Raw genomic sequence first — 17,860 nt, forward strand, 5'->3', positions numbered from 1 at the left:
GGAGAGTGCGCCCTGTTTTTTTTTTTTTCTGCTAGTATCAAGATTCCCCAATCTACCAAGGGCAGCACCTCAGCCAGTGCACTATTCCATTTTGAGTGCAGCAAGAGAGATTTGAGCTCCGGTTTCTGGTTACTGTTGGAGTTTGCACATTTTATTTCTATCTGTATGAGGGATCACATGGGGATCATTAGGATGTTTCTGCTACTTAATACAGGTCTAACCACTTTGAAATGTTGTAGTTCTACTTGCACTGCCTGCCCTCCAGCATGCAGGAGCCATGCAGATTCTGGGAAAGAAGAGACACCTTTGTGATTTCTAAAAAGAATATAAAACCACTTTAGAAGGCTGGTTCCAACACTTGTTCTATTACCAATAAGTATTAGTAATACTATTACTATAATATTATTATTAGTAGTATTACTAATATTAATAATTACTAATTAGTATTAGTGAAAATGAAATGGTTAAAAAGTAATGCTTAGGTATCATGTATGTCTTTCATAAATAGGTGGTAGATACAAAGAATCTTCTCCTAATTTGTATTCGGTTTTACAAATAATAATATATCTGTTTTGATATGTCAACTGTTCTAATTAAAGAACCAATAATAATTATAAAAAAAAAAAAAAAAAAATCACACCTGTGTAAATGGCAATAATAGGAAAGGCGAACCCATGGCTGTCTACCGGAACAGTAGCTCCATTTGACAGGATACAGTCACCATTCAGCTGACAGTTCTCCTCCTGGCTTCTTTGATCATTCAATAGGAGAGGGGAGGGCAGGGCTAAACCACACTCAGTTTGTGAATGGACACACAGAGCAGCATCTTGGGACTGTGCAAGCACTTGGCAAGAGGGAGGGGGCAGGAGCGCCAGCAGGGGACCCGAGAAGAGGAGGATCGGGGCTACTCTGGGCAAAACCACTACACCGAGCAACTAAGTATTACATATTTGTTATGAAAAAACAATACCTTCTGACTTTAGAACCACTTTAAGGTCTCCTACACCAATCCAAAACAAGATTTTGTCTGGAGTTCCACTTTAAAGTTTGTTCTAATCAATAGCAAAAAAAAGTCATTAAATGCATTATAGATTAAGAATAAATCACACATTGGAACTCCGTAAGGAAACATACTTTAATTAAAACAGGTACATCATATTACAGACCTCTGTATGAAGACACTGTACAGAATAAATCAGCTCTATTACTAGGGAGCATCCTAAAAGGATATCTAAATCCTAGACCGAAAATGTAATATATTGCATCTTACCCAAAAATGCACCGTTTAATACAGTTTTCTGTTAAATTGTATCCAAGCCCAAAAAGTATATAAAAACAGGACCAATGCAAGACAAAGGATTCTTGAACAAATGGGTAATAGTGCTGCCTACATCATGACTGGACAATGGCAAACAAAAGCCCAGGATAACCCTTCACATGACCAGTTTTTTTTTTTTTTTTTACAGCAAAGCAATACAAAGACCAACGGCAGTCCATAATTACAGAAGGGTAGGGACTTGTGTCCCTCAATGGACTCATGTCCCTCAAAGGACTCAAGGGAAATGGATTATACTGCAAGTACAAAGCTCCTAATTTCTCTTGTCCGTTGAAAGACACAAGATTCTCCAATGACTGGGGCATCCAAAAACTGTCCAACAGAGGGTTGGGCAACACAGCTAAGGTTGAGTCTTGAGTGAAAGACACAAGATATCCATCAATCTAACATGAGCAAAACCCAATGCATGCTGGTCACAGGAGAGGTTATATAACCTGAGCTGGCCTACAGGTTTTTTTTTTTGTCCACTTCTATAGGTGGCATTATAATCCAGTTGTTAAAGAATCCCATGTCCCTCGGCAGAGAAAAATCTTTAGAAAAAGTCACAACTTCATTAAATATCAGTGCTACTGTCCTCATTTCCCACCATTTGAACACCAAGATTGTTCAGTATTATTACTATTAAAATGAAAGCCCAATCTATCCAATTTTTTTTTTAAGTTCTAGGTAGAGTGGAGAAGAGCTAGAACTTCCAACAAGCCTTTATTGAAGGTCTCTGATCCTCCCAAGAAGCATTCCTCTCACTTTATTTCTTTGACACCAGGTCAACAAAATGAGGGTAATGGGGGGGGGGCTGGGTCACAAACTGGGTCCCCCACTGTGTCTTCACCCACTGAAGAAATTTACCATTACCTTTGGTCCCTGTGACAGTGTCAACACAACAGGAAGTGAACAAATCTCCCCAAGTAGGGACAAACACCCAAAAGATTCTAATCCTTCCATACCCTATAAAAAAAAAAAAAGTGAAAAAATGTTTTGGATGAAATTGGGCTTTAATAGAAGCTATTTCATTCTAAATCTGCTTTGGGAGACTGAAAGAGAATCTGACTGTTGTGCACAAGAACACTTGTTCAGTTGCCATTTTGTACACAGCTACTTGGGATGTGGGTGCCATAAATAAAAAGTGGAACTTCACCCTAAATGGGGCATTCCGCTTTTAAGAATCCCCCCTTCTCTATTATTGGAGGGTTTTGGGGTTTTTTTCAGGTGAGTGGGTACCTAAGTTTTGGCAGGTACCCACTCCCATTTACACTGGAATCGCCAAGGCCACGTGTGTCAAACACAAAGACTGTGGACTGAATCTGGCCCGCCAGGCCATTTCATATGGCCCTCACATCTCCTGCAGCAATAGCACCCCCTTCATCTCTGCCCCCACCTTGTCTCAGCAGTCATTAGCATAGAGGACAGATCTCCTCATACAGATCCTGTGCCTCTGCCCATGTCGTCTCTGCCTTCCCTGTTCTCAGCATTCATAAGATTCCAGCAGCTGACTCCAGCCCTCCGCTGGTCCTCCTCCAAACCCTGTACTTTGTTTCCCACCTCCGCCCCAAGTTTCTTCCATTCATTCCAGCAGCACAAGGTAAGAGGGGTGCTCTGTGATGTAGGAGAGGGTTGGGGGACTCTTGACATCTTATGTAAAGGGGGGGTGGGGTTCTCAGGACATCTAGTTTTACAGATACAACTGGCCCTTTGAGGGCAACCATAAAGCTGATGCGGCCTGCAGTGAAATAGAGTTTAACAACCCTGGCCTAGGCAATTCCACTGAAATTTCAGTTCCACCTCCCATCATCTCCCCACCAACAACCATCTGGGAATGTCACAGGTCGTAAGAGGCTGCAGAACCATTCACCAAGCATCATGATGCAACTTTCGCATGCGCAGTGTGAAGCCGCAAGGAGTAACAGCTGGCTTCCCACACTAAACATGCTGGCGCTGGGGACCCAAAGACTGGTGAAGAACCGGTCTGGGTGAGGACATCGCTGGATCCCTTGATAGGTAAGCGGCCTTTTATTAAAAAGTTCAGCAGCTACAGTATTTGTAGCTGCTGCCTATTATTATTTTTCTTCTCTCGACTGAAGATCCTCTTTAACATACAAATAATTGTTGAATCTGAGCTGCTTGAATAAACCATAGCTAAATACCAATCTATATCAAGTATTTACCACTCAAGCAAAAGATATAAATAATTTCACTTGTAAACATTAAGTAAAATAAATTAAAAGCACTATCCTTGCAAAGAACATAAAAATATAAAACAATGTGGAATAAAGGTAAGATTTCTAGAATCTGCCATAAATGGTTCTTCACCAATCTGTAGACCTGTCTTCTATAGTACGATCAACAGACTTGCAAAACAGTAAACCAAAACTGCCACTTGAGTAGGAATCATTTCTGGGTTATGATCATAAAGGCCAAGACAATTCACCACCCAGAAAATGGTTTATGAGTATATGAGTTCACTTCTCACACACAGCTGCCTGGAATGTGGTTTTCAATGCATATCCACTCCATGAAACAAATTGTTGGACAACTTGCACCTTTTGTTTAAGAGACAACTTGCACTGGAAACCAAGAAAGCCTTCATATGCTTAGTTGATGACTGTAAAGAGTTGAAGTATTTTACAAATGGCTCTGATCTCTACAGCATTCTTCTGTAAGTTCCCGAAAGAAGCCAGCTTCTCGATTCAACCCAGAAGAGGAGCTGTGCTGGATAAGAGACCGCTTTTTCTTTTTTTTTTTAAACAACTCTGGCCATACATTATACAATTTTCTTGAGATTTTTGGTTTAGATTTACCAAAAACCATGTAATAGGTCAAACCTAAACACTTTCAATGGTATCCAATTAAGCTGGCCCTTGCACTAGATAGTTGAGGGTAAATCTAAAGGAAATTGGGCAGAAAATTGTATAGGCCTTTTCGGCTCTATTCACATTAGCTCCTATCCAAAGTCGCATTATTTCCAGTGTGACTTTGATCCAACTTTATACTCCATGGACCTAAGTCACACCAAAGTAGTACAGGCACCAACTTTAAGGTGCACTGATTTGAACGGGTGCCATTAACCTCTTCACACCAGCCGCAGACAGTCCAAGGTATTTAGTAAGAGGAATGTGTGCTTTTGAAAACTGCAGTATACTTGCTGTGTGTTGCCTTTAAGCGTTGTGATGTCAGAGCCCCTCCCCTACTCATTACGCCATCAAGTCAAGAGGCTTCATCAGGGAGAAACCACCATCATGGGCACGTGTTGAGCTTGGAGAACACCCATCACTTGTGGCAGCATCATGGCCCAGGACAACCCCAGACGTCCCATTGAGACCAGAGGAAGGAAGCGATAGACCTAGGCTGCATCCTGCCTGAGGGACCCCCAGAGGACATCAACATCCGATCCGACTGCCCCCTCATCTGATGTCCAGCTGATCCCGGATTCTTAAATGCGCATAATATTTGCGCTTCTGGTTAGTAGGCAATCTTACCACTTCTTCACTGGATTTTTGAATAGAATTGTCACCTCAGCACTTCTCATTTCCAGCAAAGGGCCTGTTTACCTGGGACTGTGCTCCGCAATTTACATAATCATATCAAAGTTTGTGTTGATATATGTTTCTTTTTTAGCGCTGCACTACATCTTTTTATCTTTTTGCTTGCTATTGAAAGATATTGTGGTTCCTTTTTCTAGTACTTTAGCTGCTTGCATGTGCACTCGCTAGACCTCTTCCCATTCTCTATCCTTGCACTACATAGTTGAGGGTAAATCTAAAGGAAATTGGGCAGAAAATTGTATAGTGTATGGCCAACCTAAGATGCCTTTTGGCCAGAAAATCATCTTCTACGCTCCTCTAATTTAGCCTCACTTTGATATGGGGCTTGAGGTTTCCTGACTTCATGGCTAATCTTCACCAAACACCATCCAATGCCTTTGACACTAGGACACTCTCAGACGGCTGGATAGCAGTTGGTAATGCCAAGACATTTAATTTGGGAAACAAGTCTTCAATAAAGTGAGCCACTATCAGAAAAAGGCACAGACAAGACTTTTTCAAGGCTCCATTCACACGCATACGATTTGCCATGTGACTTTCATATGGACATCAAAGTCGCATGACAAGTCACAACTCATTCTTTTTAACCCTTTCACGCTGGCGCCTCCCGGTCCTTTAAGAGTTTGAGAAGCCGGGGTTTAGGGATCATGTGACCGCCGTGACGCGTCGTCACGGTGGTCACACGATTGGGAAAGGTCCTGATCAAAAGAGGAGACCGGGACCTTTCCATGAGTACCGGGCATGTGGGTTGGGAACGCGCAGGCCGCGCGCTCTCAGCACATATGTTTTTCGTTAATTTAACGCAAATATGCGGCAGCTCAGCATGTAGGCCCAGACGCCGGGAGGCCGCACATTTGTGTGCGGCCGGTGTGAAGAGGTTAATGGCACCCGTTCAAATCAGTGCACTTTAAAGTTGGTGCCTGCACTACTTTGGTGTGACTTAGGTCCATGGAGTATAAAGTTGGATCAAAGTCACATTGGAAATAATGCGAATTTGGATAGGAGCTAATGTGAATAGAGCCTAAAAGGCCTATAAACAAAGGTGAATCTTGTGGTGTTTGCACTTAGGTAGGACTGTTAATAGGTAATAATGGAGTACAGGTACTCTTTAAAATAAAAGCGGATGTCCTACTTCTGACAGGAGACTAGGAAATCATTGAGCACAGGTCTCCCTTACCATGCCATACAGAAGCAGCTAGCCCCTGGGGTCTGGTCTCATGACACAAGGTCATCAGAAAAAGTGGTTTCACTGATGGCAATGACACAAGTTCATCAGCCAAGTGGTTTTGCTGATGGCTAGCAGCTTTTCAAGCCAACAGAAGGAACCCCAGTAGGATAAGTTGTTGAAAGGGCTCAGAAGGAAAGTAAAAACTTCCATTAGCAGAGTCTTTAGGGCCCATTCACACTTTGCCATTTTAGTACGTTGCGTTAATGCGCATTGGTTTTAGGCATTCCCTTCAAATGAATGTGTCGCCAATGCACTATGACAGGTTAAAAAACAAAAAAAATGACATCCAGTGTTTTTTCCAACACAATGCAACACATGGCAGTGCGATATTGTGATGCGCTGAAATGCATCAGGGTTCTGCTGGATTACTGTGTTTGGAGTCCTACTGAAAATAATGATACGGCATGGCAGGGCTCAACAAATCCCAAGCCACCTTGACGACTAAAATTTGCATCCTGGCACCTAGGTTCACACACTGCCTCCCATAGACTTCAAAGCAAAATGGCCTCCCATTGACTTTAATACAAAAACTCCTGTCAATAGCAATCCTATGTGAACACTTATCTCCGCATGCCGCTACAAACTCACACCAGACCCATTTCATACTGGCACTCAAAACTCAACGCGAACACATGATATCTAGCCTGTCATACAAATCTGTAAGTTTGAAAACACATCCAGAATTGCATATGTGTGATCCAGGGCAGCTCCATTCACACCTGGGCGTTTTGGGACTGCGGCAGAATCGATGTGATCACAAAATGCAGGTTCAGGTGCCATTATTGTCAATGGCGCCTAAAATGTGGTGCGGTTTTGCTGCGATTGTCATGCGCCAAATCATTGTGTAAAGCTTGTCACTCAGAAGTCGCCATGCCCCGGGTGCTGACAACCCACGCTACGCTAAAAAAAAAAAAAAAAAATGAATCTGGGAGCCAGCTAAAAAAGTTAGGAGCCAAAGCAAATTTGTCAAGTCCTGCGGCATGAGATTACTGCAACACACTGCATTGGAGAAGTGGGAATGGGCCCTTAGTTTAATGTCGGTCAGTGCCTTTGTTATATGACAGATTTCTGATTGTCTGGTATCATCATAGAGATGTAGAGCATTACCAGTGACCATTTGTGACCGAATCCAAATACACGTTGGTCCACTGAAAGCAAGTCTGTCTCTAAACATTTGGCCCCTACATACTAATCCAACTTGTTTAATTCCAGAAAAGTTGCATGTATGCCATGTAGGCAGCCACCTTGTGAAATGGAAACTGTCCAGCCTATGAATGCCCCGGGAACGCACAGGCTGCATGCTCAGAAACATTGGTTTGGTGCACCAAATAGCTGCCTGCACGAAGAGCAGCACAAATGTACTTCATGGGATGTCACTATTAGTCTTCGGAATGTCATAGGAAAGAACGTCGTCGTGTCAAGCACACAGAATTTTGCCGCGGTTCTCTTCATAGTGCTGAGTCATCTCTTCCAGGTTCTTGTCTGCATCGATCACCTGAGAAAAGAGAAATGGACATGGGGCTTACAAAAGGCTTAAAGTAGATCTTCACCTCCCCATGTACTCTGCCATCTCACCCCTACATCCCTCCTCTCAGAATTTTATTTGACCCAAAAGCCCCAGGACAGGGGCTTTTGGAAGGAACTAGGGGAAAGCCTTCTACCCACTGATTATGGCCCATGGAGAGAGCAGATCATGCTCTAATGATGGACAACGTGAAGAATGCTGAGAGCGAGGCTTGGATTAATTTTCTGCATAAAGACAATAAATCTTCCCTTTTGGAGTGGATGGAAAGATGTAATAGTAATCTTGTACGGGTTACTGGTCATAGGAAATATGGTGGCCCTTATGTGGACTGGGTTGGAGAGGCTCCTCTATTTGGGATGGAGATGTTTGTCAATGGTCTACCTCGGGAAGGCTGTGAGGATGGGCTGATTCCACTTTTCGGAGTGTTGTGTGGGTTGTCTTGTGATGGACAGATTATACAAGTGAAAGCAAATCTGAAAGACAGCATATGTAATGGACTTTGTGTATTCATGGGTGGGTTTGTTGCCAGGCTGCCTGCGGTGGGCTCCCTGATTTATCAAAGTATTGATCGAATGCCTGGCTGTTGATTAGCGTACAGTTAATTAGATAACAGTTAGTAGTTGGCAGTACTGTTGTGATCAAGCTACTAATCTTACCTAATCGGTGTGGGATGTTTATCTCAATGTGTAATATTTGTTTTATTGTTCATGTGGGGGCACTGCCCCTATTTCTGGATTGAGTAAAAACATGTTTTCTGTTCAATAAAGGGTGCCAGTTTTGGCATCTAAGCTAGTCTAGTCTTGGGTGCAATCCCGGCTGTAATACCTTAGTCCTATGTCCCAGTGGCGAGGAAGTGGTTCTCTGACGGAGTTACCCAATCGGGAAAACAGGCGTTCTGTCACATTACCTTTTTTCACACTTCCTATATTCTCATTTAGGCAGTTGGCTGCAACCTACCTGTATACCCACATCAGGCATCCCAGGAGGTCTCAGCGCTCTAATGTGCATGTGATGTGAAAGTGGAAAACCAAATACTCCTGCGCTTTCGGATGGACTCTATGTCATAGGGATCACACAATGAATGTCTTGGAATATCCACACCTTGCTGCCCTCGAAGAACCGGGGAGTCCAAAAGTACTAATAGAGAAAAACAAAATAGAGGGTGCACCGGCCTTGTGCATTACCTTTAAAAGCATGTTTATTACATTTGAAAGAAGGTATTCTACTCACAAAAGTACATGAATATAAGCACATCTGAATGGTGATGAGAATGATGGACATCCAAAATGGCTGATGCGTTTCGAGGACTAGCCTCTTCTTCAGAGCCTCTGAGGAAGAGGCTAGTCCTCGAAATGTGTCAGCCATATTGGATGTCCATCATTCTCCTCACCATTCAGATGTGCTTATAGTCATGTACTTTTGTGAGTAGAATACCTTCTTTCAAATTTAATAAACATACTTTTAAAAGGTAATGCACAAGGCCGGTGCGCCCTCTGTTTTGTTTTTCTATAATGTGTCATGTCATCAAGGGGCCAGCTGATTCTTGCAGCCACCCCCCACCCCCAATGATGCGCCATGGTGCCTGCATGTCATGAGGTGCCTAGTTGCATGAACCCGGAAGATACTACTGGTTTCCAATTACATTAAATAAAATATGGTGATACAGAACGAGGTGTAAAGCAGCTCAGCGATGGATCCCAACAGAACGCTGGATCACTGAGAATGTGAGTATGCTTTTGTGGCTAACTCAAAAAAAAAAAAAAAAAAAAAACAACAAGAGGTGGTGGGGGGTGGTAAAATGAACTTCCTATTAAAGCGTTAGATCCCCTGTACAATATTTACTGCTATCTGCAACTCTATTGGAGAGATTACTTCTTAGATTCTGTCCTGCTGACAATTGTGTTTTTGGATATTTTCCGTCACTTCCTGTCTGGTGAACAAACAATGAAAAACTTTTTTTTTTTTTAGATTTAAATGGTATGTATAGCCCAAACTTTTTTTTCTTTTTAGCTTGGAATATAGTAGACAAGAATTACTCTCTCACTGAGCCCTAGATAACAGTAAAAACCCAACAGATTCTAACCTTTCCTCTCCATCCAAAAACTTTATTTTTTGTTTTGGGCAAACTAAAAAAAAAAATAAATACATTATGGATTTCAAATAAATCTTGCCCTTTAGGGGCCTTCCGCATCCCAAACATACAAAGCTAACAACCAAATCACAAAATTTAAAAAAAAGGGACTTTCCTGGAAACAAAAACGGAACAAAAAAGTAATCTGCATTTGTCAGTAGTGTTAAAGCCTATCTCTGGGCAAAAAAAAACCCCATGCAGTGGGGCTGTGCCCACACTGCATGGGTCAACTGCTTGTTTTGTCTAGGGGTGAGCAGAAAGCTCATACTCACCCAATCCTTCAGAGAATGGCACACCCCCACTGTCCAGTTGTGGACTGTTCCTAGTCTACGGAGGCTGCTCTGGGTGTGATTATGACAGGAACAGTCCACTATTTAAGACCGCTGGAGTAACGGGGGTGCCAGACCAGTCTTGTCCTGAGAGGATCAGGTAAGTATATCTCCACTTCTCTATACAAAAAAAAAAAACAAGCAGTTAACCCATGCAGTGCAGGGACAGCCCAACTGCACGAGAAAACAATTTTTGCCCAGAGTTGGGCCTTGATACATTGAGATTATATATCTCAATAATACAAATCAACCACCATCTCAGGCCTGGTGATAAATTTGACATACAATATTCAGCAATGCTGTGATATCTCAAGCAGTACTCATGCAAGCTCGCCAAGCCCTGCTCTGTGTGTCCCCTCGCTCCTTCGTCAATGGCTCTTATTGACAGCAGTGGGAGCCAATGGCTCCCGCTGCTGTATCCAAGCCAATGAAGAGCCTTGGCTCTCGTGCACCTTGCTGGATTGAAATCAGTCTCAGGTATTTTTTTGGGGGGTGGGGTTCTACCTTTACAACTTTCCACTAAAAAATATATAAAATCTTTATTTCAACTGATCTTTTCCTAACTATATGTAAGGTCGATCCAAGGCATTGACATCTTTTGAAGTCATACTGATACTTAATAGGACTGGTGAGGAGGATCATTTTGACAGTCTGATGAAGGGCGTATGGGGACATATAGGGCAATCCACTGGAGTCTGTAATCTTAAAAAGATGAAGAGCCCCTGCTCTAATATCAGTATGCACCTTGTGGTAGAAAATCCCTTTCAAGCTTGGTCTTCTGTTAGGCTGAATAAATGGAGAGATATCTCATGAAGCAGTAATTGGATCAATAAAGCACACATCTACAATACTTACAAGGACCTGAGCTGGCACAGAAAAAGAGGTCTGCTTAATGAGCCACTCTTCATAAAGACTGTGAATGGCGTACAGATATTCCTGCAAAATAAAAAATGAGGTGTTTTGTCCTTGGGGCACAGAGTCGGGATCTACATTGTTCACATCTAAATTTAATAACAAGTGTCATGACAAGGCCGCTCTTCTCTCAACGTCCTACTGTTCACCCCACTGACCAAACAATGCCTGTGCTGACCTCTTGCCAAGTTTTCTGCTGATCCTCATTAGCTCCTCGCTTGCCATTTCCTTACAAACTGGCACAGCAAATGTCAGTCTGTTGCTGTAATTGCACTTATACAACTACCTGCTCTATTACTCTTCTCTAGAGTGTCTGACCCTATTCATTCAAGGCAGTGCTCTTTGAGAGAAGTGAACCATTAACCACTGCGGTAATAAGTGATGACTCTCCGAAAACCTTGAATAACAGCTGTATTTATTCAACACCTTTACAAAGAAGGCTTTTCTTTGTGCCTTAAATATCAAGTATTTTATAAAAGGTTAAAATTGATGGACTGGAAATGCTATAGACAGAAAAATATACAAGCATAATGGCAGCCAAAGCAGTAACAATGAATCATGCAAGGAAACCTACTACTATGATAGGACCAGGGGCGGACTGACCATTTGGAAACTCGGGCACTGCCCGGGGTCAGTAGGGGGCCCCATGAGATGCTCCTGGTACCTTTTTCATAAGCTTTTTTGAGTTTGGGCAAGGACACAGGGGCCCCATGATCCCCTATTGCCCGGGGGCCCCATGAATTGTCAGTCCGCCCCTGGACCAAACGTTTGTGGACACCTGACCATCATATCCACATTAATTGGACACCCGACAACCACACCTATATAGTTGTTGAATATCTGACAAGTATACACAAGAAGAATTGTTGGGACATCGGACATTCACTTACATAAATTGTTGGACACCTGAAAAAGGGTTGTTGTGCCACGTGACAAATCGCACCTACACTATATTGCCAAAAGTATTGGGCCAGCCCTCCAAATCATTGGATTCAGGTGTTCCAATCCCCTCCATGGCCACAGGTGTATAAAATCATCACCTAGGCATGCAGACTGCTTCTACAAACATTTGCGAAAGAATGGGTCGCTCTCAGGAGCTCAGTGACTCCAAGCGTGGTCCCGTGATAGGTGGTCACCTGTACAATAAGTCCATCTGTGACATTTCCTGGCTACTAAATTTTTCACGGTCAACTGTTAGTGGTATTATAACAAAGTGGAAGCAACTGAGAACAGCAGCAACTCAGCCACCAAGTGGTAGGCCACGTAATAAGACAGTGGGGTCGGCACATGCTGAAGCGCACAGTGCGCAAAGGTCGCCAACTGTCTTCAGAGTTAATAGCTAAAGACCTCCAAACTTTGTGTGGCCTTTAGATTAGCACAACAGTGCGTAGAGAGCTTCATGGAATGGGTTTCCATGGCTGAGCAGCTGCATCCAAGCCTTACATCACCAAGTGCAATGCAAAGTGTCAGATGCCGTGGGGTAAAGCACGCCGCCACTGGACTCTAGAGCAGTGGAGACGTGTTCTCAGGTGTGACGAATCACGCTTCTCTGTCTGGAAATCCGAAGGACGTGTCTGGGTTTGGTGGTTGCCAGGAGAACGGTACTTTCCTGACTGCATTGTGCCAAGTGTAAAAGATTGTGGAGGGGGGGATTATGCTGTAGGGCTGTTTTTCAGGGGTTGGGCTTGGCCCCCTAGTTCCAGTGAAGGGAACTCTCAAGGCATCAGCATGCCAAGACATTTTGGACAATTTCATGCTCCCAACTTTGTGGGAACAATTTAGGGATGGCCCCTTCCTGTTCCAACATGCCTGTAAACCAGACATGGATTATTGAATTTGGGGTGGAGTAACTTAACTGGCCTGCACAGAGTCCTGACCTCAACCCGATAGAACGCCTTTGGGATAGATTAGAGCGGAGACTGTGAGCCAGGCCTTCTCGTCTGACATCAGTGCCTGACCTCACAAATGCGCTTCTGGAAGAATGGTCAAACCTTCCCATAGATATCCTCCTAAACCTGGTGGACAACCTTCCCAGAAGAGGTAAAATGGTTATAGATGCAAAGGATGGGCCAACCCAATATTGAACGCTAGGGGTCATTATTTTTTCATACCGACTTCGGGACCTTTTCTACTCCTACTGGTCACGGTCCAGTCCTTTGTTTAGAAAGTTTGGAGACCCCTGGTATAGACACATGGCTGTCAGTGATGCACAGTCTTCAGACACAGCTACACCCTCCTAGTTATACATCTGAATTTATAGTAACCATCTAATCCATTCAAAAATAACGTTTTTAAAAATGGTGGGTCTTCCTACAAACACAGAAATACAGAATGTTACCATAAAAGCAATAATGCACCTTATAGTGTAAAAGGGGCCCTTAATATTTTTTGACAACGCCATAAAACCATGTACAGTTGGCTTACCTTTTATCAAGGGGTGTTAAAGCGGTAATAAACCCAAAACCAAAAATATAATATATTATAGCTTACCAACCATTAGATGTGGTGGCTGCATTTGTTTTTTTTTTCTTTTTTTCTCCTGTTTTTTACCTGGTGATCTTGCCAGTAACAAACCTCTCCTGTATTAGAGTGCCCACTCTGGATGAAGAAGCACAGTAGACAGCAGCATTGTCATTCTGGGAGTAGGGGAGTGTTAGCGGAACTAGCAGATTTAAATACACTAACAAACTGAAGCCAAACTCCAGCTAACGTTTTATAAGCAGTTACAGCAACAGTTTTCCTTCCATAAGGGTTTGCATAAATAAAATCTGATCATTTTTTAGCACCCCTGTCAGTGTTAGATGGTCTGGTTGATCCCTGTAACTCATCCAAGTACTAACCAGGCCAGACTCAGTTTAGCCTCTGGGATCAGATGAGATCGGGCGCGTTCAGGGTGATGTGGCCGATCCCTATAACTGCAAGAGAGCTTGTTATGTTGAAAAACAGACTTACTGGCTGGATCACCATATGAATATAGAAGCCAAGCCTACAAAAGAAAAACTAATGCAGCCATCACATTTAAGAATTGGTAAGCTGACCATTTAACACTGACAGGGGTGTATTTATGCAAAACCTTTATCTCCAAAGGAAAACGGTTGCTGCAACTGCCTATAAAACATTAGCTGGAGTTTGGCTTCCATGTGTTAGTGTATTTAAATCTGCTAGTATCTCTAACACTCCCCTACCCCCAGACTGACAATGCTTTTGGGTTTTATGCCCCTGTAAGGTTTCAAAACCCCTTTTAAGTTCAGTTTGTAAGACATATGGGGGGGAGGGGGGGTAACATAAGGCCCTGCTTTCTGCTGACCTATTAATCTAGTTATAGTGTGATTCAAAACAATTAGCCCCCCCCCATTTAATTAAATTGCAGGCTAGAGCCGTGAACTATTTTTTTTTTATGTACGGAGCAGACTGCCATTTTTGATGATTGGTTGTGACTTTCTGCTCCTTCACCTGAATGGAGTAAAAGGTCAGCTTAGACGGATGTTTAAAGGAAGACACGGTAATGGAAACCATTATCCAATCATATGGCCTTACCAGCGGTATCACGCGCTCCTCTTCTCTGCACCTCATTTTTAACCTTTGATAACAGGTTTCTGGGGACGTCCGCAGATACACTGTTCGGGGAAAACACATGTGCTTTATTAATTATTTATAGCTGTGAGCTGTCACATTGCACGGCAGTGAACAATGAGTGTGTATTTACTGCCAGAGATCCTCCCAGTGGATTGCTACCCCAGCTGCACAGGAAACACAAAATCAATATTCTATACTGGCAGCAGCAATCTGCCCAATGCAGGACGGGTCTACAGCTAGCAGTGACTGCTTAAAAGAGAACCTGTCCTCCACTCCATCTAAAAGTGCTGGCAATCTATGTACATTTTTTTTTTTTTTTTAATATCAGCACAAGGGACAGTACTTACTATCAATGCCAAGTGTCCCTTGTGCTGATGGCCATTGCTTTAGTTGAAATCCAAAGTCTTCTTTCATTCATCCGCCCATAGATCATTTTCTATTCATGGAAGCTTTACTACACATTCTATGAATGGTGGAGGGTGGAGGGTGGGGGGGGGGGGGGGGACAGGGCAGTCATAGTTGGCAGGATGCGTGCCTATCAAAGGTCCCTTGGCTCTATTAACCCCCCCCCCCGCAGAACCTGGAAGATTACGGTTGTGAACATGGAAAAGGGGAGCCGAGGACTTCAGATTTCAACTAAAAGCAGTAACCATCAGCACAAGGGACATTTGCATTAATAAATACTGTCCCTTGTGCATAATTTAAAAAATATATACAAAAAAGGGTTTTACTAAATGAAAAAAAGTGACCTATCTGAAAGCAACTTTGCTATGCAGAATCAACATCTTGGGGTGTAAAATCCATCCATTCATCCATGACACCAAAGCTAGCCCCATAAAAAAAAAAAAAACTTCAATCCACACAAACGAAAAAGATGGAAGAACCCCCCTGCTGCGACAATGTATTCATGGGACTCGCTGCTGTCAAAATACACTGATCAGTGCCTGCAGCCAGTGATCAAGATGTTCTCCAACACAACACGTTTCTTCATCACGAGACACCATCCAGGGTGACGGAAGACATCTGATGACGAAATAACTCGGGCGGAGCCTCCTCCTGAAGGCATCACAAACTGGAAGTGAACGCAATACCCAGTCTCGGTGATTTGTTCTTATTGAGCATTGTATTTATCTATGTGAGCGCAATTGTATCTTAAAAGAAATATTTTAGAAGGCGTTTACACAATGAGGAGTGTTTGTAGAAAAAAAAAAAAAATGGGCGCGCCAACTGTGTGCATTACCTCAGCGATAGCCCTCTATTAGAAAAGTAAAAACAGATGTATACGCAAACTAGTGGTGCACCAAAATTAAAATTCTGGTGTCGAAACTGAAAATTCAAAATGCACTTGGCTGAAAACCGAAAATGAAATGTGCAATTTTAAAAAAATTTATATATTTTTTTTGAAAAAATACCCAGTAAAAAAAAAAAAAAAAAAAACAACAAAACACCGCATTCACTATATCCGGTTTCCCAGGACACCGCATTCACTATATCCGCTCTCCCAGGACACCGCATTCACTACATCCGCTCTCCCAGGACACCGCATTCACTACATCCGCTCTCCCCGGACACCGCATTCACTACATCCGCTCTCCCCGGACACCGCATTCACTACATCCGGTCTCCCCGGACACCGCATTCACTACATCCGGTCTCCCCGGACACCGCATTCACTACATCCGGTCTCCCCGGACACCGCATTCACTACATCCGGTCTCCCCGGACCCCGCATTCACTACATCCGGTCTCCCCGGACACCGTATTCACTACATCCGGTCTCCCCGGACCCTGCATTCACTATATCCGGTCTCCCCGGACCCCGCATTCACTATATCTGGTCTCCCCGGACCCCGCATTCACTACATCCGGTCTCCCCGGACCCCGCATTCACTACATCCGGTCTCCCCGGACCCCGCATTCACTATATCCGGTCTCCCCAGACCCCGCATTCACTATATCCGGTCTCCCACAGTACACACAACATAGAAATGCAATTGTTTTAGTAAATATAAATTGCTAAATACCTTTTCTCATCAGCAGTTAGAGCAGTCTTGTGACTGTAGCAGAGCACTAGTTAAAGCTTGTAGGAGGAGTTTTCTTTCTGCTCTAGGAGGATACAAATCCCCTGACCTCTGTCTGGATAGTGCTGATTGGCCCTCTGCTGATCACATGCACTCTCCCGAGAGGGGAAAAAAAAAAAAAAAAAAAAACCTCTCTAGCAATACATACTAAACTGAGCATGTGCATGTGACTACGGATTCCGTCTGTATCGGGTGGTCATTTCAACAAGAGGAGGGGCAGAGAAGACAGGATCAAACAGTCTTGTGACTTCTATCAGTTTCCGGCCGATCACTGGTTAAGTCTAATAGGAGTTTTCATTCTCCACTGATTGTCCCAAGAGCCTGCATGACCCCTGACCCTCTATCTAGACTGGCTGATTGGCCCTATGCTGATCACATGCACTCTCCCAAAAAACAAATCAAACAACAAAACTCTAGCAATACACACAAAACTGAGCATGTGCAGCTTGTCCCCAAGTCTCTGTTCTATCAGCAGATGGATTGGGGACATTGGAGGATGGGGAGGATCAGAGAAGACAGGATCAAACATCCTTTCTACACACTGCGGAGGATTAAATCCTTCGGTTCCAAAGTGAGTATAACAAGCATGCTTTACTGCATATACAGACTGATTTTACTGTTGTGGGTTTAGTAACACCAATACACGTCATGGCGCACAGCTTTCACTCAAGTGGGCTTCTAACACCACAATGGATAAAAGAAAATATATATATGACCAGTTATTAAAAATGCAGTGCACCACAACGCACGGTATATACAATGTGGTACACTAAGCACTACAGTACAATGTGTTGGGATGACATTCACAAAGACTGGGACATAGAGACGGTGTGAATGATGGTCAGCCGCACTCCAACTAGCACCTCTGGTATTTTTTTTTCTTTCTATTTAACCACTTCCAGTCTGGACACGTTTACCCCCTTCCTGTCCAGGGCAATTTTCAGCTTTCAGTGCTATCACACTTTGAATGACAATTGCGCGGTCATACAATACTGTACCCATATTAATTTTTTACCATTTTTTTGAGACAGATAAAGCTTTATTTTGGTGGTATTTATTCACCGCTGGGATATTTATTTTTTTTGCTATGTAAATGAAAATGTCCACAAATTTTGAAAAAAAAAAGTGTTTTTCTTATAAAATTTTGCAAATAAATAATCTTTCATCATAAATCTTGTCCGAAATGTATTCCGTTATCTTTTT

General features: G+C 43.1%; 1 protein-coding gene across 2 annotated transcripts in view; it reads right to left on the reverse strand.

Moving 5' to 3' along the window:
- Nucleotides 1–1,121: 1,121 nt before the first annotated feature.
- TK2 (thymidine kinase 2) overlaps nt 1,122–17,860 on the reverse strand; it is a 45,911-nt gene continuing 29,172 nt past the window's right edge. Inside the window, exons 6-8 of one of the 2 annotated variants that reach the window (XM_089689833.1) lie at nt 14,538–14,617; nt 10,944–11,024; nt 1,122–7,598 (exon numbers count right to left, since the gene is read on the reverse strand). In XM_089689833.1, the coding sequence (XP_089545959.1) occupies nt 7,521–7,598; nt 10,944–11,024; nt 14,538–14,617 (239 nt within the window). In that variant the 3' untranslated portion in view covers nt 1,122–7,520. The remainder of the gene's footprint in view (nt 7,599–10,943; nt 11,025–14,537; nt 14,618–17,860) is intronic. The other variant, XM_089689834.1, reaches the window with a different exon arrangement.

Source organism: Staurois parvus, unplaced genomic scaffold (genome assembly GCF_062004578.1).
Source record: "Staurois parvus isolate SC_StPar_1 unplaced genomic scaffold, SC_StPar_1.0 ptg000498l, whole genome shotgun sequence".
In the NCBI taxonomy this organism is placed as follows: Eukaryota; Metazoa; Chordata; class Amphibia; order Anura; family Ranidae; genus Staurois; species Staurois parvus.